Here is a 27,144-nt window from a genome sequence, read left to right on the forward strand (position 1 = left end):
ACGTTGTCTGCTGTTCCCCCTGCAGCGATCACAACAATTCTTGGCACACAGTAGGCAATTAATCAGTACGTGCTCGTGGAGAACTGATTTGCTTTTATTTCACGTAGCCGTTGGACCCTAAAGAGCTAGCATGACAGGGCACAGGATAAATATGGTATATCCGCTAATCCCAAACTCCCAATCCATCCCTCCCCTACCCACCCTTTGGAACTATAGTCAATATCCTGTGATAAACCATAATGGAGAAGAATATGAAAAAGAATGTATATATGTATAACTGAATCACTTTGCTGTACAGCAGAAATTAACACAACATTGTAAATCAACTCTACTTCAATAAAATAAAATTTTAAAACACATGGTGTATCCACATCTGACCTGTTATGTAAGCCGTCTTGATGGGCCCCTGGTGGCTCTGTGTTATCATCATCAAAAGACCATTATTATTATTATTATTATTGTTATTTTGGCGGTACGCAGGCCTCTCACTGTTGTGGCCTGTCCCGTTGCGGAGCACAGGCTCCGGACGCGCAGGCTCAGCGGCCATGGCTCACGGGCCCAGCCGCTCCGTGGCACGTGGGATCTTCCCGGACCGGGGCACGAACCCGCGTCCCCTGCATCGGCAGGCGGACTCTCAACCACTGCGCCACCAGGGAAGCCCCAAAAGACCATTATTAATTCCATATATGCATCACTTGAATAAGAGTCTCTGCCCCCAGGAATCTGTGATTGGGCAAAACCACCATCATGTAATGAACGACTATGGGGGAAAAGCATAAATAGGTAAGTTGGAAAGCAGCTTCCCTGGAGGTTGGAGAAGCTGATTTATCAGCAGCTCTTGTTTCCAGAAAGCGACCGTACCTGAGGGAGCCCCAGTGTTCTCCAGCTTACAGAAAGCACCAAGCCCCTTAGCCCGACATCCAGCCCAGAGTGGGATGGGCACCGGAGCTAGCCAGGCTGTGTATGAATTTCTGCTTCACTACTTACCGCCTGTGACTTGGGACAGGCACTGCCCTCCCCGAAACACACCCGCAGCCCCCAAATGGTCATGTCACCACCAGCCTTTCAAGATCATCGTACGGAATAAACAAGGTAAAAATACAACACCCAGCTTGACACTCAGCAGGGAAGGCAGGTACACGGCTTCCCTCCGATCTCCTCTTTTGAATAACCTTCCTGCTACTCAAATGGCCCCGGTAGCATCACATTGAGGAAAACTAGCTTATGAGGGAACTCACATCTGCTCCACCCTCTGTCGGCACACAGGTCGCACTGAGCATCTCCCGACTGTGCTAACAGGACCAGCGGCCGGGCTGCCATGCGTGTGCACACGTGCACGGCGGGGGTGGGGTGGTAGGGGGGTGAAGGGGTCATGATGTTCTTTCCTTCTCACCATGTTCCCCCCAACAATGTATCAGTCTTCAATAGTGGCTTCACATGGCCAGGAATGTCCAGGAATTTACTATTTCTAGGAAATTCCTGAGGCATCCCAAGACAGTTAGGCTGAGGATGAATTCTCACAAGCTATGTATTCTCCATGGGGGTAGCATTATTTCACTCTGCTTTAAGGGCAAGGGCGAGGGCAGTCTGTTACCCTGGCCATGAACTTAATGTGAGATGACACTGGATCCAGGTCCAGAGGAAACAAGCCAGTTGTGCTATCGGATCAAAGGTTTTCAGGCAGGATTCCTGGTGGGGCTGAGCAGGTGAGAATGTATACAGTTGTCTGTCTCAGAGGATTCCATCTCAGACCAGGAGTCTGTGTGATGGGAGGTACCCCGGTGATGGTGGGTCTGGGCAGAGAAGCTGGAAGATGACACAGAACCGCTCTACCGAGGAACGCTCCTCCCTCGCTTCTCCAAGGAGCTCATGTTCCTCTGGAAAACTCTTACTTTACCTTCAAGGCTCAAGGAAAATGCCACCTTCTCCATGAAGCCCTCCTGCCTTGCCTGCTTCCAGCTACCGCACGTATGAGCAGGTACCACAGTGACGCGCCTCCCCGGCTCCTCCACAGACTGCTTCCTCCTGCATGATCGCTTCTCACATGTCTCACGATTCCAAATACCGTATGTATGTGTCTGCTGCTTCTGTTAGTCTGTTTTCACTCTAAGACTCCAAGCTCCCTGACGGCAGGGGCTGTGCACCACTGTGTCCCCTGTTCCCAGCACTGTGCCTGCATCTGGGGGGCACTCACGACACTTTGTTGAAGAAATGAACAGATGTGAGCTCCTCAGGGATCTGCTGTTCCTCCAGCACCCAGCACGGTGGCGGGCCCAAAGTTATCACACAGTAAAAGGCTGAATAAATAACGGCTGGGCTTTTTTAATGATTAAGTTTTTTTCAAGTTTGCTATCAAGTATAGGATGTATATGGGCTTCCCTGGTGGCGCAGTGGTTGAGAGTCCGCCTGCCGATGCAGGGGACGCGGGTTTGTGCCCCGGTCCGGGAAGATCCCACATGCCGCGGAGCGGCTGGGCCCGTGAGCCATGGCCGCTGAGCCCGCGCATCCAGAGCCTGTGCTCCGCAACGGGAGAGGCCACAGCAGTGAGAGGCCCGCGTAATGGAAAAAAAAAAAAAAAAAAAAAAGAATAGGATGTATAAATATGCTATCCTAGTTAGCACAGAACTCAGACTGAATAGAAATCTGAAGATGAACAATTAAGAATTTACGTAAAAATCCAAGATATGTTCTAAGCCGAGACCTGTTTAGTCTATTACACTGATGGGCACCTTCGTTAGGGTCCCAGCAAGGTGGCAGGGAAGGATGCTGAGGGACAGAGCGGCCTGGAGAATCGAGGAGGGAGCCCTGCTGCCTGGGAGGGACCTTGGCTGTGTGATATCATCCGGGAAGGCTCAGGTGTTGAGAGCACTCTGCTTGTCACATCATCTCACTGTCATTCCCACGTCCCACGAGGTGGACGGGTCAGGAGCTCGAGAAGGAAACTGAGACAAGAAGCCCAGCAACTAAGGTCACAAAGTGAATCAGCAGTGGAGCCAGAGTCCGGATCGGGTTGGTGGACTCCGAGTCCAGGGCTCTTCCCACGACACCCACCAGCGGTCAGGCCAGCTCTCACTCGACCTCTGTGAGGCTGCTACTACCTGCAGCTTCTGCGGTTTCAGCGTGGAGCATCCCCTGGGCCCAGATTAGTGTCAGTGAGGACAGCTTCCTTGGGGCAGGGTTTAAAGGTTGACTATAGAGTCAGGCAGATCCCACCACTGGGATCTCAGGTAGGTTCACTGAACCACCCTGTGGCTCAGTTTCTTCATCCGTGAAATGGGATGACAGTAAAATGCACCTCCCGTGCTTGCTGTGGGATTAAACAAGCAAGCGTTTTCAAAGCCCTCGGCACAGGCGTTGTCCGGAGCGTCTTGTTATAGTGGTTAGAAGTGACTGGCTCAGATGTGGGCGCAGGCTGCCGCCACACCCAGCCTTCCTCTGCCCTCTCTCCTCCTGCCTCCCAATCAGAGGGCAGGGCTCTGCAGGGAGAGGTCCAGCCAGCAAATGCAGCCTGCCCTTGGCATGCAAGCCTAGCCCCGTAAAACCCTCTAACCAGAAGCAGCCACTGGCTCTGCCGTCCCGAGGCCTTCTGTCCCCTCACAGGGGCTGGTTCTGTGCCAGGTCCACATCCTCTGCCCCAGGGTCTCTGTGAGCAGGTCCCATTCCCAAGGGTCCCCAGGCTCTAGCTCAGGGCCCTTCCCAGGAGGGAGTCCAGGAGGGCTGAATGGGACAGATGCCTGCACTCCAGGTTTCCTGCTTGGGAGACACCGAGGACGGGGTTTGCTGGGGCAGGAGAAGACAGGGGTCTCCAGGAGAGACCCTAACACTTGAGATGTGCGAGAATGGCACCAACGGAAACCACCTCCCCCGTAGATGCAATAATTCCAGGCATCTGGGGAGGAAAGGCCCAGGACTGATCACAGCTCAGCTCATCAAAAGCTGGTCCTGGAGATCCTGGAGGGCCAATAAGCCATTCACCCTGAGACCTCACTCACATCCTCCCCAGCTGTCTCCTGCAGAGTGTGTGTGGTGGTGGTGGTGGGGGGGGAGACCTGAGCCTGCAGGGAAGCGTCTCTTTGATCCCTGTTGGCCCCAATCAAACATCATTTACAAGTTAGGTTCTGAGCTGTCCCCAGAGCGAAGGCTTGGGCTAAGCCCTCCCTCGGTGGATGAGAGCCACGGCAGTTAAAGTTTACATTTGAACTCTGTCAATTCTCGGCCTGACCTCCAGTTTATGACATCCCCTCTCTCCTTGCCTACTATCTACAATCCCCCTGAAAGTTTTGGGCTTGCGTGAAAAGGAAACCACAGGTCCAGCCCGGCCCGGCCCAGCCCAGCCGGCAGCTGGCAGGCTGGGTAGGTGTAACTCGACCTGCTCTGTCCTCAGGCTAAGGCACACCTGGCACACCTGCCCAGAAGTCGGATTCTGGTAAGAAGATAGGTGAGTACCCAACAGCTGTGGATTCAGGACCGGATGCTGAGCTCACTGTACAGAGCCTGGGTCTCCTGGGGTGGGGTGGGGTGGAGCAGAGGAAGGGAGCAGGGAGGATTCCATGTCAAGGCATGATGGGGTCACCTAGCAAAGGCTGGTGGAGGAAGAAAGGCGTGGTGCGTTCAGGTAAGGGTGCTGGGACCAACTAAGAGATTTTCACCTCTTCTGCCATGGGGTTGGGGGGCGCTGGGGGGAAAACTTAACAGTAGGACCAGTGCAACTATAACGGTCCTCAGACACACCCCGTGTGGACCTGGAGTGGGTTCTGAGCTGGGGTGGCAGTGGTGGCAGTGGGGTTAGGGGAGGTCAGGAAGGCACCCTCCCCTCTGCCTTTGCCAGGGCCAGGGACTCAGGACTCGGCCCGGGATCCCAGCACAAACAGGAATTCCCACAGGTCCCTGAATAGACCTCTGTTCTCTAGAATATTCTCTGTTCATGAATTGGTTCCTCTTACAACACCCCCAGGCCCACCAGTCAGCTTAGCAAAGTGACTCCAAGGGTCCCAAGTTGGAGGGCGGCAGGACAGGCTTCCGAGGGGCTCCGGGTGCTGGAGGTGCCCCCCCTTCACCAGGCCTTACCCACTGCTCTGCTCTGACCCTGAGCCTGTGTGGGCAGAACTGCATTGCGTTCCCTCCTAGGAACCTCGGGGGAGGAGCACAGGGTGCAAGTCAGGGGTCTAGGGGCTGGGGGTGTGGAGTGGTCACAGCAAGGGGCATCGGCCTCCCGTTCAACTCCCCAGTCCCCAACTTCCTTCAGCCCCACAGGTCCGAAGGAGGCTGAGGGGAGGGAAGGTGCACACCGGGGTGGGAAGCTCCCAGGAACACCAGACAGCAGCAGCCCTCTTCCCCGGGTGGCTGGAATTCCCTAATCCTCTCCTGGAAGCGCGGTTTCTAAGTCGGCGAGGTCCCAGGTCTGGCCACGGTCAGTCACTGCCTCTTAGTGGGGAGCCTGAGTGCCCGACCCTCACCTTACAGGGCCGGTGTCTGTTCCCCAAACAGCCGGCTCTCATCCCCTCCCAGAGTAGGGTCCCGGGCTTCACTTCTCCCTGAGGGATCCAGCCGGCTGTGGCGTCATAAATTCAGCCCGGCGCCCACTCAGGTCTCAGCCTACACCTCCACCACCTCCCTTTACCCCAGAAAACCCCCAGAGCTTCTGGGGCCGGGGGAACCCGGCTAGGGGCGAAGCCCCCTCGCTTTCCACTCCCCAGGTCCCCAAGACCCCCGGCCCCACCACACTGCAGGGAACCAGGGAAGTTCTGTCCAGTCGTGCTATTGTCCCAGGTCCGTCCTGGTCCGCGGGGTCGCACGCCCCCTGTTTTCCTCCCCCTACCGAGATCCCTCCGCACCCCGACCTCCAACCCCAAGGCCAACAGGCCAAACGCTCGGGAGCCAGAGGTTCAGGTGGCGCTGCCATCCCCTAGGTCCGCGACGCTAGGGCGGTCAAGACTCTCCAGCGTGCGGACCCCCCCCCCCCACCCCGCAAGGCTGCGGCAGCGAAGGGCCGGCGCGCGGCGGGGCGCTTACCTGCGGGAGAAATTCGTCCTTCCCGCCCTGGGCAGGGGCAGATGCAGCATCCTCCCGGCGCAGCGGCCCTCGGCCGCCGGCGACCCCGCGCCGACGCCGCGCCCGCCCGGCCGACCAGCGGAGGTCTGAGCGCGGCCACGCGGACGGCCGGAGACCCGGGACCAGCCCTCGCCCCTCGCTCCCTCCTCCCCCCGCCCGCCCGACTCACCGCTCCAGCTGCACTTAAAGCGACAGAGCCCCACTTCCCGTCGCCGCCTCGGGTCCCGAGCCCCGACTGCGAGCGGGCCCTTTAACGCCCGGAGCAGGTAGACAAAGAGCCGCCGCGGCGCGGCAGTTCCGGGGCTCGGGGGCCGGGAGGTGCCGGCGGCTGGGGCCTCGGTCTCCGCCGGGCGGCTGCGGGTCACATCCCCCTCCTCCCCCCCCGACGCCGGCTGCGGGCCACCACCACCCCCCTGCCGCGGGTCGACCCGGGCTCTTCCTCGGCCTACGCGGGCAGACGCGTGTGGGCATCCCAGGTCTCTGGGGACAGGGGGCCCGCGTGCGCTGGTGGGCACGGGTCGGGGAAGCTGGACCCTCCCCGGAGGGCTTCCTCCCAGCTCCCTCCTGGCCCCTTTCCAGGCTTTTAAATCAGACCAAGTAAGAGCCCGGGATCAGTACAGCGCCTGCAGCAAGGTCGGCGGGGGTGCCGAGGGGGTGAAGGACAGACGGGGTGCAAGAGCCAGAGGCTGCTCAGGAGCTGTCCTCCTTACAGGGTGGGCGACCTGAAAAGTGCTGACCACTGACGGGGGGCGGGGCTCACCTTCCTCCCGCGGGGGGCGGGGGGGGGGGACAGGGCGGCGTGCACGTTGGGGCTGATTGTGGGGAGAAAGCACACCACGCAAGGGTCTGTGCCTGCATCCAGGAGGCATTTCCAGTTCACTGATCAGGAAGAAAGATGTAAAGATTTTAGTGCAGAGTAAAAAAAAGTGGGATCAGTGGGAGGGCTCTCCCACAGAGCGTCTCTCCCCTCAGGGAATTCCTGGTAACTTAACCCCCCCCCCCGCCCCCCGTTGCGGAGGGAGGGGCTGCACGGGGGCTGCACTGCTGCGCCCACCTTCTTCCAGCCCATCGCTGCTCCTGGGAGGGTCTGAGTGTGTAAGGTCACTCCCAACCCCAAAGTGACCCGGGCAAAGGGGAAAGACTGTATCTTAGATATGGACAGATTACATCCGCAATTTCTTAAAGCAACAGAAACAACGCCAGCAATGGAAGTTTTTTAAAGGCCCGAAGGCCTGAGCTTGAACCACAGAGCAGCAGTATCTCTGGGTTTGGGCAGCGTGTGTGACAGCCCCACGCAGAGACCCAGGCCAGCGTGTTCCCCTAGGCCTCTCATCTCTGAACTTCGGCGGCCCCGGCTGTTAAGGCAGAGGAGAGTCATACCCTTCCAGAGCCCCTCCGCACTCCCCACCTTCAGGGAGGTGTGGACGGTGCTCTGAGACCCGAGCATGGCCCTTCTCCCTAAAAGCCCGCCTGGCTCTAGTCCTCTGAGTGCCCAGCGCCACTGACCTGGGGCTGCAGCTCTAAGGGGTGAACCGCAGCTCTGGAGGGCGGGAAACCTCTCAGAGGGAGCTCTGTCCTGGATCCCTGAACAGACTGAGTTGCGGAGGGGTCTGTTTCTGAGGGTGCATGTGCTGCGGCCAAGTTTTCCAAATATGCTTTGAGCCCAAAGGGGAGTAAAGAGCTGCAGTGATCCCAGCACCGAGCTGTCAGGCGACCCCCTAGCATGGCAGGGAATCGATTTCCATTCCCTTTACTGTCTCTGAGTGGTTTGGGTGGTGAGATTCAGGAAAGGTGCACCAGGGTCCAGGCTGAGCAGCTGTGGGGGGGAATCCGAGGAATGCAGGCTCTGCAGCAGCATCTCCCACCTCGTGGCCCGGGCCAGGCCCCACCCGGGCTCTTCTGTAACTTCCCTGCACCCCATCCTCGCCACCAGCCTACATGGAGGGTGAGCGGGATGGATCCTCTGCGCTGGGGCCCGCCTGGGTCATCTGGGGAACAGCTTACGCGGGACGTGCACCGTGAGGGATTCTCTTTAGCCCCAGCCAGCATGGAATCCCGGGTAAAATGACTTTGTCTCAGCCAGAGGAATGTCACCAGCAGGGGATGTTTTCCTCTAGATCTAGCTGTGCATTTTCCATCAGGTTTCCTCCTTTGTGGCTTTCTGGGCAGAGCCTGGAGGGAGGGAGGGAGGGAGGGAGGGAGGGGAGGCCTGAAGAGGGTAAGGCACAGGGGTTTACTTGGAGGACTAGATTTTTGTGCAGGGAACTGAGCCATCCACTCCCCCCTCCCCCGCTGCCCGCCACACACACACCATGACGGCCTTCACAGCCCTGCTGAGCTGTGGGCCTCTCCCCCTGCGTCACACCCAGCCGCCGCCCACCCTCCCTGCAGCCCTCCCCTCCCTGCATTTCACCCCCAACAGCGATGGGGGAACTGGCCAGAAAGAGAGCAAGCCAGCCAGCAGCTCAGCCCAGGGAAGGGGTCCCAGATTTCTGAGTCCCCTGCTAAGAGGATTCTGGGCTGGAGGATCTGTAAACCCCCTCCTCCTTGGAACTGGTTCCTGTCAGAACCCAAAAGGATCTGAGGTTTCCCTGCATAAGTTCCTCTTTCCTCCTCAAGGAGGAAGGTGGGCTGCAAGGAGACCCTACCTTCCTCCAGCTTGGGACCCACCCTCCTGCTTGGTAGAGGCTTCCACAGGGTAAGGACAGGGTCCCTGGAGACTCTGCTCCTTAAATCAGTAGCATGCAAATTAGCACCTGCTATTCCCAGCCACCAGGTCAAGGCGCGTTGGGTAACCGGACAGCAGTGCTGTGTGGGGGCCTCTGTGAAGACAGGAAACCACGGCCTCTCGGGTCAGCAGCCCCGACCTCGCCCCTCATGGGGGTGTGGCCAAGTATGGGGGGCGTGGCCAGGCTGCTCTGACCACAGTGAGGGGCACACAGGGGTGACTGAGCTCTTCCTTCTGGGTCCCAGGCTGCAGAGTTGTAGCCTGCGGCGGGGTGAAGGGGGAGACACCTGCTGAGAGGGAGCTGAGAGTTAGGCTCTTTTCCAGAAAGAAAACCCAGCCAGAGAGGAAAAAGGCCTGCATCTCAGACAGCCTCCTCTTCACAGCCCTCGGGAGCCCAGATCACATGTGTCCCGTGTGCCAGGCCCAGCAGAGTGGCTCTTTACAAGGGGGAAACTGAGGCACAGGGAGGCCAGGAAATGTGCAAAGCACAGGACGGCGCAGAGACTAACACGCACGCATCTTTCAGCCTGATTCCCTCCCCTGCCCCTCACCACACACACCTGGGATCTCAGTCCCCAGGGCTCTGGACCAATGTTCCGTTTCCAACAGAGACATCCGAGGAGACTGTGGGAGGCCCTGGTCCTCTCCCTAACAACAGTCTCAAGGCAGACGGGGCTGATTAGAGGCAAGAGAAGAAGAGAAGGACTTGCCAGGAAGGGCCATGTGGTCTGAGGTCCCGTCTCACCTGTCTGGGCCCTGGTCGCACCCCTGATTCCTGGTGAGCCAGGGAAGTGAGACCCCTCAGAAGACGAGGTACCAGGGCAGGCTCTGTCTCTGGACCGATGCCTACTCCCCTCTTTCCCCTCAGTTACGAGGCTGTTCCCTCCTTTAGGTAGGAAAGTCGCTGCCCCTGCGCAAGTCTCGGCCAGCAGACGAGACCCTCGGCTCTCGGGGGAAGCTGGGCCCGGAGACCCCTGCATGTCCTGGCCGCGCGCACCGAGCTGGTAGCATCCGGGCAGACAGAACAAAGAGCGTTTCACCACACAGACAGGGGCGATGAGAGAGAGTCAGCCCAAAATGCGGGGGGGCGGGGGGCGGTGAGTTAGCCGGTGTCCACACCGGTGGGGCCTCACGCTGTCCGTGGGGAATGACCTCACTGCATCTCTAATCCCTGCTTTTACAAACCTACCCCCGGGTCCCCCAATGACCCCACTGAATTCTGGGGGATCATCTGTTGTGACCTTGATAGAAGAAATCTATAAAAATCATTCCTGGCCTCTGGGTAGCACATTCCCATCATAACATAGGATTTCATTCTCAAACAACCTAGCGATCTAGGGTGAGGCAGGTGTTAGTCTCCACTTGCTTTAGGACATTCACGCTCAGGAAGGTTGAGAGCGTGGCCTCAGGTATTCTGGCCCCAGGCATGGGAGCCGTGATGACGTGGGTCCCAGGCCAGGGGCTGTCGGATCCCCGGTGGGCTTCTTGGCCTCTCAGGGAGGCCCGGGCCTTCAAGGGCTCCCTGCGCATGACCCTGGCGAGCTCTCTCGGCTCTGGACCCATTAGGGCTGTGCCTGAGCCCCGCACAGACACACTTCTCATGGCTGGAGATGTGGAATGTCAGAGCCGAAACAGCCTTAGAGCTCCTCTGGCTCGGCGCCCAGGCGTTCACGGGGAGGGAAGGTGGGCTGAGGAAGGGCAGCCCTTCTGCAGACCCAGGCCGCCTGGCTCTGGGGCGGTGCTACCACTTCTTTCCAACTCCCTCCCCAGGGCAGCGTGGGCTCCAAGGGAGAGGTGGAGAGTGGGTGGGAGAGTGTGGGTCGGGCCTGGAGGGCAGATGCATGCGTGGTGGGGTGTCCCAAAGCCCAGCCCCAGGTCCGGCTGAGATGTTCCTGGGGCAGCAAACGAGCCAGCTGGAGGAGGGGGTCGCACTCCCAGCTGTGTGCCTGCTTCCCAAATATTTACACAACCTCTGAGGAGGCCTGCCTTCCCTGCCACCCTGCAGCTGGGAGAGGCGGCGTCCCGCCAGATCGCACACAGTGGGCAACTGTTTCACATCGTCCCAAACCTCAGCGTCTCTGTGTGGTTCTGAGAGCGCAGGACAGATGGGGCGGTGGGAACGGAGACAGCAGGAGGCTGCCCGCCCTCCACAGGGCCTGCCGGACCCTCAGCTGCCCCCGGGCAGACGCGAGTGTGTGTGTGAGTGTGTGTATGAGTGTGAGACCCCCGAGGACGGCGCAGTGATTTCAGGTTGGCCGAAGCACCCGCTGACCCAGGTTCCCCGTTCCTGAGCTGGAGCGCCAATCTCTGCCTCCCGCCCCACCCGGCCCCGCCCAGATGATCCGAGCAGCTTCCTTTCGCTGCCCCCTCACAGGAGCCAGGCAGACGCTTTGCAACACGCGTCCGATCTCATTGCTTCTCTGCCTGGAAGCTGCCTGTGGCTGCCCCTCACCTGTACTACCTGGCCCCTGGCTACACCCTGACCTCATTTCTGATCACCGTCTGTCTCGTTTACCTGCTTCAGCCACACGGACCTCCCTGCATTTCCCTGAACACATGCCCATTCTTGCCCCAGGGCATTTGCACATGCTCTTCTGGGCATCAGTTACTGGAGAGTTTTCCCTGACCACGCTCCCCAACAGCCCCCACCCACCCCTCTGTCCCTCACCCTGCTTCATCTTCCTTTATGACGCACAGCACCGCCCGATCTACCACGTAGTTACCTGCTGGCTGGTGTGCCTTCTCTCTTTTGTATATGAGTTTAAGAATGATGCCTTTTTCTCCTGCTGTACGCCCAAGTGTCTGTACAGCAGGTCTCTAGAAGTACTTACTGACCATGTGAATAAGCAGCACGAGGTGGGCACTGTCATCCCCTTTCCCTTCAGACGGTGCGGCTAAGTCACTTATCCAGGGTCACGCAGGCCATAGCGGCAAACCGAGGATAAGTCCGGGGCAACTGGCCTCCGGAGCGCCCCACCGACGGCGCCAGCCTATCTCTCAAGAACAGGAACTAACCACAGGGACTGGGGGAGCCACAAGGGACGGACGGCTGCTGCCACCCAGACCGCAGGGGCGACCGCTCGGAGCTGGGAAGGACCTCACGCGGGGACCATCGAGGAAAGGTGAGCACGGGCCCAGGGCGGCTGCAGGGGCTTGCCGCTCAGAGGGGACGGTGACAGGCAGGTGATAGCTGTGCCTCCTTCTCATCATACTCGGCGGGAAGCTGCGTCCTGGGAGCCTCTGCTGCCGGAAGTGCCACCGCCGGGCCCTGTCCATGGGGACAGCATTGCTCCTGAACTGCCCCTTTGTCATCAGACCCACAGGGGCCGAGACAGAAGCCAGACAAGGAAGAGGAGGCTGAGAGACTGAGAGGGTGGCCAGTGAGGAGAGGAGACAGGGAAGGGGCTGGACGGGGCTGAGCGGTCAGGAGCAGAGGGCAGCCGCGACGGTGGAGACGTGTCCCCGGGTCTGGCTGGAGACGGCCCACAAGAAGGAAGGGACAGGGCACAGGGCAGACCCCTCTTAATAGTTACTTATTTGGCTACGTGCGCCGGGTCTTAGTTGCGGCATGCTGACCGTTAGCTGCGGAATGCATGGGGGGGGGCTCTAGTTCCCCGACCAGGGATCGAACCCATGCCTCCTGCACTGGGAGCGCAGAATCTTCCCCGCTGGACCACCAGGGAACTCCCTGGACCCCTCTTAATACGAGCCGGCCAAGGCGGGCAGAGCAGGCGGGCTGGTGAGACACTGGTCCCTCCACCTCTCGGACGCTCTGCGGCCTGTGTGGCTGGCGCACGCCCTGCCCTCTGCCAGGGAAGCCTCTTTGTATCCAGCCCCTCACACGTGTGTCTGGGTGGCTCTCCCCTCGCCCCCGCTTGGCTGCACGTCCCGCGCACTGGCTCTGTTTACCGCCCGCGCCAGCCCCAGCATCATCTTGTCCACCCGTCTCTCCGTGACCCTGACCTGTGGATTGGTGAGCCCTTGTCTGTCTCTACCATAGCTGCCTGCCTGCGGTCTCTCAAGGCCTGACTCGTTCTGCCTGTTTTCCAAATCCAGACCTCAATGCATCTGCCTGTGCTAGCTCCATCATGGCCCCAACGTACGGGCAACAGCAACTCAGTCCTGCAGCCTCTCTGGGGCAGCCTGTGCACAGCTCAGGGGGTGGGTGCCCAGCCTGGCCTGCTGGCCTTTCTTCAGCCGCAGTGAATGGTCCTTTGCTGCCTGGCCAGAGACATCTGATACCCCAGAGGCCAGAGCTGGCCCCTCGCGAGCATCCTGGGACAGCTCAGCCTTTGAGCCACGGTCGACAGAGCCTGTATTCATGAGGCGCGCGTCGCTCCTTCTGCCCTTGCCCTGAGCTCCCGGCTGTGGCCGCTCTGTGGTTTGCAAAGCATGACCCTATCCTTGAAGACGGAGCCGTCACTTAGGGGCCTTCCGGGAGGGGGCCTCCAACAGCACGGCCTGCTGGGTGTTGAGGGGAGCTCCTTCTGCAGTGGCAGTAAGGCCTGTGACCCCCGCCCCCAAGCTTAGGGACACACATACTGCACACAGATGGAGGCAGCGGGAGAGCTGGAGAGAGCACGGGACAGGGAGGGCAGGTGTCGGAGGCGCCCGGCTCTGCTCCCGTGCTGCCACTTTTAAGTTATGAGCTCCTGGCCAGCCAGTGAAGCCGAGTTCCACTTTCCTCGCTTGTAAATTGGGGAAAAGAATACCTGATTCACAGAGCTGTTACGATTAAATGAGAGAGTGCCACAGAAGTGTTTTGTAAACCACGTGTGCCGCGCAATTGTTAGAGAATTATAAAAGCACAAGTTACTACAGCACAAATTATACACACAAGTTCCAGGACGACCCCGAGTCGGGTAGCAGTCCCACTGCAATGGGGTGAATTTGGGGAGGCTTCCAGCAGGGGTGGCGGGAGGAACCGGGCACAGACAAGTGAGCGACTAGGTATCACCCCCCAACCCCCCAGCTGGGCAAGTCCCCCTCTGCAGGCGGCCTTCAGACCTTCAGAGCGTTGGTTTTCTAGGTGCCGACCGAGAGAGGGGAGGTAGGTAACATTTGCCGAGCACCTGCTGTATACCTAGCACTTTATTACGATGTACTCCATGACAGTCTCACGACGACCCTATTCCCACTGGACCAGCCCCACCAGAATGGACGCACAGCCTCCCCAAAGCCTCAGAGCTGGCATCTGAGCCCACTCCAGACTCGGGCTCTTCCTGTAATATCAGATTGCATGGAATTTCCAGCACTCCACGAGCCCAGCTGGCTCATCCCAGAACATAAGGTGTGTGGGTGGGGAAAGGAGGAGGCCGACGATGAAGGAGAAGAGACAAGTGGACGGGCAGGCAGGCGGGCAGGACTGGTGGGGAGGTGCCAGACCCGTCTCCACGGCTTCCGCAACCCTTATCCGTCTTGACTGTCAACCAGCTTGTATATCATCAAACTCGGGGAAAACCCGGCAGCTCAACTGTAGGTTACTAGGACACACCAGAGGGGCCCCTCCTCTGCCTGCATCCGTCGCCTTGGCAACCAGCACACATCCAGCTGCCCCTCTGGAATACCTGGCTCACTGCAACCTCCCAGCCACCCTGTTGGGTCTGAACAGACCCTGTGATTCCACCCCGCACGCTCTCAGCAATGCTTTCACTATTCTGCTTTAGGAATGAAGGGCGTTTCGACAGCCACTGGCTCTCTGAAGCCATCCCCTCGCTCCCAACAGACCAGGAATCTGACTCCACAGCTCCTCCCTTCCCATCTTCCCTCTTTATAACTGATGTCCCTTGTACCCCACCTATGTCCCCTCTGCACTTACTGTTCCCATAAACACAGACACAGCCGCTCTGCAGGCACCTGTGACTCTCAGTCTGCGTGAAGCAGCAGAAAACACCAGGATGCAATGCCCCTGGGAGCTGCCCTCAGCCGGTAACGACTGGGCGTCGAAAGATAAATATCCGGGCTTCCTGGCCCTCTGGGTGGGCATGTAATCCCCCAGAACCCCCAAGCCCAGCTGACCTCAACAGTGACCCGCACAGAACGCATCCTGTACTGGCTTCCTCCTCTCCCCGACCCACCTCCCCACCCCCATCAGTGCTTTCTGGAATCATCTCCCAAATAAACCACTTGCACGCAAATCTTTGTCTCGAGGTCTGCTTCTGGGGACTCCATCCCAGGACACACTTCGTGTACAGCACACGTGTTTGAGTGAGGTACAGACAGGCCCGTTAGCCAGGTCACGGCGGGAGAGGACCCATGGTCACTCGCGCGGTCCTGTGTGCAATGAGTTTGCTACACTGCACAGCCACACGCCGGACCCGTGGCCGGTGGTCTCCAAGCCGCACAGGGGCACCCTTTGCCACACGATAGCACTGCATGAGCAGGCAGAAGGGGGTCAGGACGCCGCCATCCTGCTTGGTGAACCGCTTAGTGTGTCCTCCTCCCAGGGAGGCTCAGGAACGAGCACGAAGGTTAACACACACTTTTCCAAATACTGTCTCGTCTTTCAGAAGGTGCGTGTGACACCTTAGGGCCCCCAGCTTGCTACCATCGGGCACCAATGGCTAACATCTAACACTTACTATATACAGAGTAAACGTGTTCACTAATTCGGTGCTCGCACCAGCCTTACAGACTAGGGGGCCACCACTCTCTGCTTTTTCTAGACAAGGGAACTCGGGCAGAGGGAGAGCAGGCACCCGCAGTGACACACAGAGCTCACGAGAAGAGCCAGGGCTCTGTCTAGCCGCGAGCCGTACTCCACACCACTCTGCAGCCCCGCCGGTCCCGGCGTGCCATGTCGGCAAGGCTGTGCTCCGATGCCGGTTCATTTAACTCTGCACCACAGGACGGAAAGTACATCAAGACGGTGTAAAAATGCAAAACGAGATCACCCCCCTCAACAGAGTCAAAGCCCAAACTCTGTGAACTCGTCCGTCAAGCTGAAGAAATCTTACGTGGATACTCTAACAGCCCCTAATTAAGCCAGAGGCCACCAGTTAAATGAACAGAACCGTACGTTGAAACCAGAATAAATATTTCAGACCGACCGTTCTTCATACTTTTTAGAGCACTCTCACTCTTTTCCACTTGATCCTCCCAAGGCACAAATGATGACCTTCTTACAAATGAGCAAACGGAGACTCAGAGGGGTTGGGAACTCGCTTAGTGCCACGCCGCGAGCTAGAGGGGGCTCAGGAGGGAGCCCCGGCTGCTCAGATGCTCCTTCCCCTGCGCCCAGAGAAGGTCGGCCGAGGCCATGTGCGTGAAGCTGCAGGTCACCGTTAGATGTTACCCCCGAAGAGGCAACGGCCACTGTCTGCATCAACTACACCTCACTTCTGCTGCTGCCGTGGATACCGCAGGCATCTTTTAGATGTGAAGCCCTTCAAGGGCAGGAGCTGATTCCTTCCTGAACTTGAACGCCGGGTCCTCCTCAGGATGGCCCCCTACCCCTCTGCCCCAATCCTTGTGTTCCACGGGCAGAAGCCCGGCCTGGTCCAGCCGCCCACGGGGTGGAATGCCTGCCACGTAACAGAGGAGACAGGGGCAGGGGAGGAAGACTCTCCTCCCTGCCCACTCACATTCCAGAGTTCTCTCTCTGTACAAACCCTACAAACCCAGTGCCCCTTGTAGGAGGATTCTGTCCCTAAAGGGGGTGCGGTGTGGCATCTTGGGATCAGCCACCTGGAGCCCAGGGAGTGACGTTCCTCCTCGGGAGGGGGCTGCCCAGGCCCAGGCCACTCAGCAAGGCGGGAGGCTTTCGTTAAGGCTTGGGCTCCTGCCTCTGGGAGCAAAAAGCCAGCCTGGGAGGAGACCGGGGCCTACCGTTTATTTTATTTGACATTTTTCAACGTCAGGACACTTCAGCACCAAGGAGGAAACGAATCCCATCTGTTCCCGAGCTCCCGAGCACGGTTTAAGAGGACAGGCTGGGGAAGGAGGGGACGAATAGGGACAGGACAGGAGCAGCCAGCCGCCACGCAGGGCAGGGACCACCCGACGGTGGAGCCCCGCTGCCCCCCGGCACACCCGCAGGGCTCTGCCTAAAGCTCTGCGGTCCTTGGTTGAGGTCGCCAGACGGCGGTCCTGCCAGGGCTGCAGAGACTACTCTACCCCAGGTGAACGGCGCCCCTGGGAGGGTGTGACAAAAGCACTGCTGGTGGCGCAGCTGGGGTTCCTGCCCACCCAGACCACCATTTACACAGACGGAAGTGGAGACGGTGAGAGGCGCGTGCAAGTCAAAGGAGGGAGGGGCTGGAGGGCACGCACAGCCCCGTCCGCACGCCCTCAACCCCCGCCGGAGCCCACACTCACCTCTATAGGTGCAGCGCCCCCACCTCCCACCCCAACACTGGGGGTTAGGCGTGTGCAGATGACTGTGGAACTCATCTCCTTATTTAGATTAAATTCCAGACCTCCCTATTTTTAGAAAAACAAATTCCTCTTCTCTTCTCAGGAGGTAAAAATGTCCTGAGCTGCCACCTAGGGCAGCCGGCAGCCAAGCCGATGCTGTCCCCGGCGTCAGGCTCTGGATGTCACCCTGCCAGGACCGGGTAGATCAGTCCAGGTGCCATAATTCTAAGAGGATCATTGACAACCTGAGAGCTTCCAGAGGAGGGTAACGAGGACAGGTGGGATCTGGAAAACTGGGTCATTTCAGGAAGTACTGAAATGAGTTGGGGAGCCTTTCTTTTGTAGAGAAGAGACTATCTGAACCATCATTAAGAACGTGTTGAAATGTGTGGATAAAGACTTCCACTTAGTCTGTTTTTCTCAGATGACAACATTCGAATCCACAGGCAGAAGTGAAGCAGATTTCAGGTGAATACTTAAACGCTTTCTTGTCATCTTATGCGATTTGGAGTGGAATAAGCCCCCCCGGCACTGTGCCCACCCAAATCAAGGCTGAAAGATGCTGTCGGGGTTACCAGGAAGAAGATTTGTTAACTTTATGGGAAGACAGACTAGCCCCCAAATCACTGAGAAGCGTCAGAAAAATACGGCTTCCTGAGGTAGGAGAGGTAGGCCGGGCATGAGACTTGGAATTTGTATTTTTAAAAAGCCCCAGCAGCGGGCTCCCCTGGTAGTGCAGTGGTTAAGAATCCGCCTGCCAATGCCGAGGACACGGGTTCGAGCCCTGGTCCGGGAAGATCCCACGTGCCGCGGAGCAACTAAGCCCGTGTGCCACAACTGCTGAGCCTGCGCTCTAGAGCCCGCGAGCCACAGCTACTGAAGCCCGTGCGCCACAACTACTGAAGCCCACGCGCCTAGAGCCCGTGCTCTGCAATAAGAGAAGTCACCGCAATGAGAAGCCCACACACCGCCTTAAGAGTAGCCCCCGCTCGCCGCAACTAGAGAAAGCCTGCGCGCAGCAACAAAGACCCGATGCAGCCAAAAATAAATAAATAAATAAATTAAATTTTTTTAAAAAACTAAAAAAAGCCTCAGCAGCTATAAAACTCTTGGAGAAAAACATTGGGGAAAAGGTTCATGACATTGGATTTGGCAATCATTTCTTGACTATGACACCTACAGTGTAGGCAACAAAAGAAACAAGAGATAAACTAGACTTGATTGAAATGAAAAACTTTTGCGCATTAAAGGGCACCATCAACAGAATGAAAAGGCAACCCACAGAATGGGAGAAGATATGTGCAAATCATATGTCTGATAGGGGATTAATACCCAGAATATATAAAGAACTCCTACAACTTAACCACAACAACCAAACAACCTAATTAAAAAATGGACAAAAGCCTTGAATAGATATTTCTGCAAAGAAGACATACGAACGGCTAATAAACACATGAAAAGATGTTCAGCATCTCTAGTCATTAGGGAAATGCAGATTAAAACCACTTCATACCCATCACGATGGCTGTTATTAAAAAAACAAACACATGGAAAATAACAAGTGTTGGCGAGAATGTGGAGAAAAGGCAGCCCTCATGCACTGCGGGTGGGGATGGAAAATGGTGCGGCCACTCTGGAAAACTGTATGTGGTTCCTCGAAAAAATTAAAAATAGGGCTACATATGATCTAGCAATTCCACTGCTGAGAATACACCCGAAAGAATTGAAAGCAGATGCTTGAGGAAATATTTGTACACTCATGTTCACAGCAAGCAACCCAAATGTATATCAGTGCGTAAATGGATAGACAAACTGTGGTCTGTATATACAATGGAATATTATTTGGCCCTAAAAGGGAAGGAAATTCCGACTGCTATCACATGGATGAATCTTGAGGACATGATGCTGAGTGAAATAAGCCAGTCTGAAAAAGACAAATACCGTGTGATTTCCAGTTCTGTGAGGTCCTTAGAATAGTCAAGCTCATAGAGACAGAAAGAGGAAGGGGTGGGGTGGGGGGCTGGAGAGGGGGCTGGGGAGTCAGTGTTTAACGGGTGCAGAGTTTCAGCTTGGGAAGATGAAAAAGTCCTGGAGATGACGTCAGTGATGGTGACACGGCAATGTGAACGTAATTACCACCACTGAACTCTTAAACTTAAAAGCAGTTAAGGGCTTCCCTGGTGGCGCACTGGTTGAGAGTCCGCCTGCCGATGCAGGGGACGCAGGTTCGTGCCCCGGTCCGGGAGGATCCCACATGCCACGGAGCGGCTGGGCCCGTGAGCCGTGGCCGCCGAGCCTGCGCGTCCGGAGCCTGTGCTCCGCAACGGGAGAGGCCACAGCGGAGAGAGGCCCGCGTACCGTACCGCAAAAAAAAAAAAAAAAAAAAAAAAAAAAGGCACTTAAGATATTAGCCACATATAAAACCATATTTTACTATAATTGTTTAAATATATAACTTCAAGTATATGACGGTTCTAGCAGCTGCATTCCCTTCCGCATCCTGGTTTGTTGAGCTTCAGTTTGAAGAATCTGCCTTCCCTGAGCTCACCCAGATGGGCAACCCGGAATCGGCCAGGCATTGGGATGGAGCGGGGAGGGCTGATTCCGGACTGAACAAGGGCTTGGGAAGAGCCCCATGTGGGCGATCCCCCATCAGGGGATGGACGGAGGGCACCGAGAAAGCCTCGGGGTCACTGCCATCCTCCACGTCTCACCGGGATGGCCTGTGACTGTGTCAGCTGGGGTCGGGGGGATGGGGGGAGCGAAAGCCCGGCGGCGAGCCTCACCTGTCCTGCTCGCCCAGCGCTGAGACTTCTGAGAGTCGGGAAGTGAATGGTCATGGGCAGTGGCCCACGGGGAAGGGATGGGGTGTCACTGGCAGGTGAGAAGGGAATAGCCCTGCCTGTCTTATGAGTAGGAAAAGCAATTTTCTTAGGAGCAGGACGTTTTCTAAGTTACAAAACCTGGATGGAAACCACAGTGGGAGAGGGAGGACCAGAAAGGGGCTGGGCAAGTGCGGCTCAGGTTCCCTGGAACCCAGGATGCCCTGCTTCTAGTGAAAAAACACAGCCCTTAACTGTGAAAACACATAACTGAGGAGTGATTGGTTATATTCAAATTACTGGGGGTTATAAATGGATTCCCTTCAACTCTGACTGCTTAAAGGCATTAAAGGATGGTTGTGTTGACAGCGCTGGCGGGGATGTTAACGCCACAGCCCCCTTAGAACTGGCTCGTTGAGAGTTGCTGCTAATTGCAGACTGACCGTAAAAACTCATGTGAAATTATCTTGGCGCCAGCACTGCAGTTCGCAGCGAGGACCACTTTGTGGGTATCGCCACTCTGTTCTGTGTTCCCTGCGAACCCCGCGCTTCCCCAGGGCTGATGGGCATGAGTGCACAGGGAGGGAAGGTCCCATCCATGCCAGTCTAGTGAACTCTGCTTTTGCACTGATTCAGGAGCACACACACTGTCCAGAGGAAAGAGGACAAAGACAAGGTGCTAGAGGCCAAGTAAAGGGCGTCTTTCCTGGCTCCCCCGCCCAGCACTCCGTACCCACACACCCCTGAATCTATGTCCCCAGGATTGGCCAGCTGCTGCTACATCTGTCCTTGCTGCCGATCCTGATGGGGCTGTGCTGCGCTGCCCAGTCCCTGAGGGCAAGCCTGGGACCCTCAGGGGGCAGGAGTCCCTCCCGTCCTTTAGAGGGTGATTTTAACGATAATAGTAACAACAATAATAGCAATAAAAATAAACTAACATGGATTGAGCATTTACAAAGAGCCAGGAATTATCCCAAGCACTTTATGTAATTAATGCATTTAACCCTTATCATCACCCTGAGATAAGTTCTATTATTATCATCGACAGACAAACCGAAGCCTAGAGAGCTTAAGTGAGTCGCCCAAGCTCACAGCTGGTTAGGTGCCAGAGGTCCCACCACCTGCTTCAGACTGGGGTCTCTCCAAAGGCAGAGTCCTGGACGTGGGAGCTCTCTGCCCTGTCCAGCTGGGCGATGTCAGAGGGCAGGGACCCAACACTTCCTCAGAGGAGAAGGGCTTCCTGGGGCAGAGGCTGTGCAGAGCAGCATCAGATGCCAGGCTCTCCTCCACCTAGCACAGCCTCTGCACCCACGAGGAGCTGGACAACTGTCTCCGGCCCCAGCCCCACGCTGGTGGAGCTGACAAGAGGTGGGCCGGCCCCTGGGGCTTACAAGAAGTAAACAACCCCATTCATGAGTCAGTTGTTTTGCTCCAAAGCAGCCTGTCATCGGGACAGGCCCTGCCAGGTCCGGTCCTCCCAGTACATCCCTGGGGTGGGGAGCAGTGGACAGCCTGGAGCTCAGCTACCTTCCACTCCCTTCCAGTTCGAGCTGTTTACTGGGGAGAAGTAGTTCCAAGGGGGGTGGGGAGGGAAACTGCGGCTACCCGTGTGGTCCCTGGGAGGGTCCAGCAAACCAAGAAGGGCGAGTGGAGGTAGAGCCAGCCGGAGATGCCTGAGAGCTTCCAGAAGCTGTGCAGTGCTCTGGTCTCAGCTCTCGGACCCTGAAGTCCCTAGCAATTCTTTCTTCCTGTCCTCTCCCCTCATGTCCCAGACTGCGCCCCCCCCCCCCGCCGACGCAAGCGGCTCCACAAACCCAACCCTGTCTATGGGGCAGAAAAAGATGAGAAGAGGAAGACGGGAAAGAAAGGTTTGACGGAGGGTGCCGCGTCTGGGTCAGACTCGGAAGTTGAAGCGCTGGCAGAGGTTTGCACAGGAGGAAACCAGAGGAGGAGAAAGGGGGCCAGGGTGGGGTGGGGACAGGGGTTGGGGCCCAGCGTTGGAAGCAGAGCTAGTACTGCGCTCCGCTCTCCAGCGCTCCCAACACACGCCCTTGGCCTCTCTTCTCAGTAGTCCCTCGAGGGAAAGGGACCCTGTCACCCTGACTCTCAAATAGGGAGGTCAGGCTGTCCCACGTGCACGCGTACAGCACAAGAATCCTCCAGGGCCCAGACCACCAGCGGGTCGGGGTCGGAGACCAGGCGGAGGGCGAGGCTGCCACAGAATGACAGCTGCAGGGGCCCATGAGGGGGCACCTTCGCTGACCAAACAGCTCCTCAGATATCGCCCCCCCACACACACACACACCCCGACCAACCTCGCGCGACAGCCCACTCGACGCCCCCCCCCCCCCACTGGCTCCTTGTCACAGAACAGCTTCCTTCCCCGGAGCGAAGTCCATCCACCCTTATGGGATCCACGCGCTTCGCTGTCCGTGGTCCCCTCGCCCTCCCTGGGGTCCATCCGCCCTTCTGGCGTCCGCGCACTGGACTGTCCTCCCCCCAGCTGCCCACGGGCCGCTCCTACCCGGTGGTGATGTCGTCGTCCTCCGTCATCGTCTTGCCCATGAGGTCGCTGTCGCTCATGTAGCCGGACTTGAGGTCCACGTCGTCCGAGTCCAGGGACTCGACCAGCTCCAGGCGCGAGATGTGGCCAAGCTTGCTGGGGGAGCGCATGGGCATGGTGTGCGCGTAGTGCGCGCGCTCCCCGTGCATGTACCAGGAGGGCGGCCCCTCCGAGCGGCAGCTGCCGCCCACCGACGGCGCGTCCCCGGCCTGCAGCCGCGGGCTGGACTGGCCGTAGCGCCAGGAGAGGGGCGACGAGCGGTTGGACAGGCTGGACACACTGCGGGGGTTGGCGTCGTCGCTGTCGTAGCAGGTCATCTCGAGGGAGCTGGACGGGTGGAAGGGCACTGGTTACTCTCCAGTCCGGCGCTCTGAGCCCGGTCCTCGGGCGGCTGTAATGCCTCCCTCCACTCTTTCGCCCTCCCGCCTCTGCCCCTCTGCCCCCCTGCCCGAGCTCCTGGGCCTCCTGGAGGCCTCTTAGGGTGTATGTTGCCCTGAGGTGTGTCAGCTCAGGTTGTCAAAGGAAGAGGCCGGTGAGCGCTAGGGAAGGAATCCCGTACACGGTAAGGGCACAGATTTTATAATATGACCTGGGTTTGAATCCTTTTCTACTATTTATGAGTCAGGAGGCCGAGGCAAGTCATCAACCTTGGCAAGCCTCCATCCCCTCATCTGTCAAATGGGGATAAAACTATAATAGCTACTTTATCATATATAGAGTTGTAAAGACCTGACACAGTGCCTGGTAGACAGAAGGTGTGCAATGAACGGGAAGGGCCCCACGAGACCTGGGGGGGTCACCTGAGAGTGGAAGGCCTCGATCATTCATTTTGTTCAGGGAGTCTCGCACCTCTTTTCTGTTAGTGAACTCAGGGCTAGCTGCTCCCCAAACCAGAGACAGCAAAGTCAGGAGTGGGGTGTGGAGCACGTAGGTCCCCGAAAGACTAGCCCCGGCCAAGGCGTGGGCATCGGGAGAAGCAGTGGAACCTCAGCAGAGGACAGAGCGGCCTTAGCCGGACAGAGGGGAGAACGTGGGAAAATGGACGGAGCGGGTGAAGCCTCAGGCCCTGCTCGGCCAGGCCAGGGAAGCAGGTCAGTGCTAGATGGCCTGAGCCCAGGGGGTCTGGAGCTGGGGAAGAAGATGCCTCTCTCCCTCAGGGGCCAAGGTGGCTGCTTGGACAGGCAGAGGCCCACAATCCCCCCCCAGCCTAGCAGATCAACCGCAGGTGGGGTCTCAGTGGCTTGGCCGAAGTAGCCAGACAGGGTTGAATAAATGAGATGGGATCTGGGGGCCAGGAAAGCTGGGCGGCAAAGGAAAGCTGGGTTACAGAGCTCAGGAATCTCTAATCTGCAAACACATCCATTTCTTAGTCACTCTAGGGGGTCAAATGGAGGGAGACACTGATTTTTCTATTCTTGTTTTTGTAAAGTTCCTTGAAAATAACAAAATCCTCCAAAATTGTCTCTGTCAATCCTGAGAAAACAGGGTTTTATTTTTTGATCAGAAACTGGAGGGAGCTGTATGGGCCTTGACTGTGATGGTGGTCCCTGCAGAAGTCCTGTGGGTGAGCAGGGGGCCGGGATGGGCAGGGCAATCAGCGAGCAGACTTCCTGGCCTGGTCCACACCCAGCTTCTCCCCTTGGGACTTCCTGTCTATCCTGTGTGTGGTACCCTGGGTACTTTCCCTTTCTAGTGACTCGGACCTCAGGGGGAACGGCAGTTCCCTGGGTGCTTGTGGTCCTGGGGGGAGGCGGGAGCGGCCTGCCTCGCTCACCGTGGCGGGTTGCCCTCTGCACACCCCGGCGGGTGCTTGGCACTCAAGACCGCATGGGCGGGGGTGAGCCCAGGACGGACGATCAGGCGAGTTCTCGAAGTGAGACTCAGTACCGGGCCTTGTGCAGCAAGTAGGGGCTTAGTAAAAACAAGCTGACCGGGGCTTCCCTGGTGGCGCAGTGGTTGAGAGTCCGCCTGCCGATGCAGGGGACGTGGGTTCGTGCCCCGGTCCGGGAAGATCCCACATGCCGCGGAGCGGCTGGGCCCGTGAGCCATGGCCGCTGAGCCTGCGCGTCCGGAGCCTGTGCTCCGCAACGGAAGAGGCCACAACAGTGAGAGGCCCACGTACCGCGCAACAAACAAACAAACAAACAAAAGCTGACGGTGACAAGGGGGCGAGGAGCAAAAGGAAGAAGCCAGTGACGGCCCTGGTGACAGGACGATGGAGAGCTTCAGGGGAGCCCGTTTTGTAGCAAAACTAGCGTCGCGTGTGGGTGTGCCAAGTGCCAGGTCCCTCGGTCCTGTTCCCGGCTCGCGGCCTCGGCCTCACTGCTCCCCTCTGTCCCCAAACACACCTCCAGACACCTCTGAGTCGGTGGTGGAAATTCTAGCTCAAACTTGGGTCCTTGATTTCCAGTCCTAGATTCCGCCCTTCAGTCTTGCTTCTCTCTGGGGAGGACGTTTTATGGAGTGGAGGGCATGGTGGGCCTGGAGCGGGTTGAGGGCGGAGTTCCACTTCCTCTCCGGCTGCAGCTCTCTGACCCACACTCTCTCCTTGCGGGGGAACAAGCCAGGGAAATAGGGGAAGTCGGATAGGAGGAGAGGTTTCTGAAAAGGAACTGAATCTAGAGGCAGCCTGTCAGCTCCAGCGTGAAAATAACCTTGCTGGACACACTCACTGGACTGTAAGCTCCTCCAGGACGGAGCCTGTGTTTGTCCTGCACTCAGCCGGCCGGGCTCTCAGCTCGCTGGACGCAGAAGCCACCCTGATCCACTCGTGAGACTCTGGCCTGTGACCCCTTCTCCGGAGCCCCCCGCTGCACCTTCTCTAACTCAGGGCGTGTGTACACATCCTGTCCACTCCCAGGGCCGAGGGAAGGGCTGATTGATGGAAAGCACTTTAATAAGTAAAACGGCCGTAAAAATTCAGGGAATCATTGTTTTGGCTATCAAAGTGTGAACCAGGAATAATATAAACCAAAGCCTAAGACAGGAAGTGGCTCTGGGTCCACAGTAAACAGAAAAACCAGCTTCAGGGCTCTTGGTTCTTTTTCCCATAAAGGGAGAGAGAAGCCAGAGGCCCGAGGCGCTGCCCACGCACCAGTCAACTTCATGCAAAAGGCTTCTGGCCTTCCTCTTCCCACTCTGCCCCCAAGCAGAAAGCAGCAGAGCCTGCCTGGGGTCAAGGTGCCTTAACTTGGAGGTCTGGGGGCTCAGAGGTCGGGGCACCAGGAGGCTGGGGGTCTGGGGGCTCAGAGGCAGGGGAACAGGAGGCTGGGGGCTCAGAGGCAGGGGAACGGGAGGCCGGGGCTGCTGCGGCTGCCCTTTCCCTGTGGCTGAGTCATCTGGGGTGTGACCCTCTCAGGAACGGAGCTCTCGCTGCCTTCTTTGGCATGGGGCTGGCGGGTGATTCGGCGCTGAGCACCGTTCCAACAACTTCCCTGGCTGGGGGAAGGAGGACGTTCAAAATTTCATCCACTGGGTCCTTAAAGTGGTCAGCCGAGCCAAGCCAGACCCCTGTCCCACCTGGGCTCTGCTCAGGGCTGGGAGGGCTGGAGGCTGGACACAGACGTAAGGGACCTGAGTCCCAGGGCCTCCCGGAGCCCCACCATCCACTTCTTTTCTCAGCCCTCCCTGATCACATCCCTTTCATCACTAGTCGGGGTCCTGCTGGCCTGAGCAGAGGTAACCCCAGAGAGAAGAGGCTTTGCCTCATCATGTAAAATGTTTTAGATGTCTGGGAGCAAAGGGCTGCGTGTCCAGATGGGATGGGGCCGGGGAAAGAGTGTGGGAAGGAAGGAGGAGGATTCTCAGCAGGGGAACAGGAGCCGATGGGTGGGAGCCACTGAGGCCAGACTTCAGCTCCACTTCATAGTCACAGCAACCCCACGAGGAAGGGATGGCTGAGAGGTAGTGAGTTCTCTGTCACTGGAGGTATGTCAAGTTGGTCTGCATATAACTTGGCCACACACTTGGGCCAAGAAAAGCCCTTTTCACACTGCCCCTAGATCCCAACTTTGCTCTCATTTTCCAACCCCAGGAGATGGGGAGGAACTGGCTTCCAGGCCCTTTCTCCACCTTCCTGCTCCACAGCCCCCAGGATTTCTCAATCCTGGCTGTTTGCTCTCTACCCCCCAGGGTGTAGCCCGGCCCTCTGTCCCCCTTGGAGCCGACGGCATGAGCTCATCAGGCAGCCCAAGGAGCCAGTGCGGGAAATTCTGAGTCACGGCAGAGCCTGAGGCCAGGACACCGGGCAGGGAGATGCTGCGGGAGGGGTCCTGGTGGGGGCTGCGAGGCTCTCGGGGGCCAGGTGGAGGGGGTCTGCGTGGCATGGAACCTGGGCCACCGTGCTGGCCAGCGGCTGAAGGGCAAGAAGGATGCTGGGTGTCGGGAAGGGCATGTGGAAACTTCAGAACAGAACAGGAGGGTAGTTAATAACCCCTGTGACCACGAGGAGACGGGCACCCAGCAGGGACACGGATGTGGGAGACCAGAGCCTGAGCCCCGCGATGGCTCCTGCTTCCCACCTCCCTTCCAGTGATGCTCCAGCTTCACGAAACGAAACCTAAGTCTCCAGCAGCAGCAGACAACAAGCAAGGCCACACCCCTCCTGTGGGCGCACGGACGTGGCC

The 27,144-nt window shown here is 57.9% G+C and overlaps 1 protein-coding gene across 5 annotated transcripts in view; it reads right to left on the minus strand.

The window, feature by feature from the left end:
* NAV1 (neuron navigator 1) overlaps window positions 1–27,144 on the minus strand; it is a 211,499-nt gene that overhangs the window by 56,679 nt on the left and 127,676 nt on the right. For 4 of the 5 annotated variants that reach the window (XM_060126314.1, XM_060126299.1, XM_060126324.1 and 1 more), the window contains one exon: window positions 22,481–22,846. In XM_060126314.1, the coding sequence (XP_059982297.1) occupies window positions 22,481–22,846 (366 nt within the window). Of the gene's footprint in view, window positions 1–6,012; window positions 6,123–22,480; window positions 22,847–27,144 lie in introns of those variants that run through there. The other variant, XM_060126332.1, reaches the window with a different exon arrangement.

The sequence above is a fragment of the Lagenorhynchus albirostris genome, chromosome 2, assembly GCF_949774975.1.
Source record: "Lagenorhynchus albirostris chromosome 2, mLagAlb1.1, whole genome shotgun sequence".
NCBI classification, from domain to species: Eukaryota; Metazoa; Chordata; class Mammalia; order Artiodactyla; family Delphinidae; genus Lagenorhynchus; species Lagenorhynchus albirostris.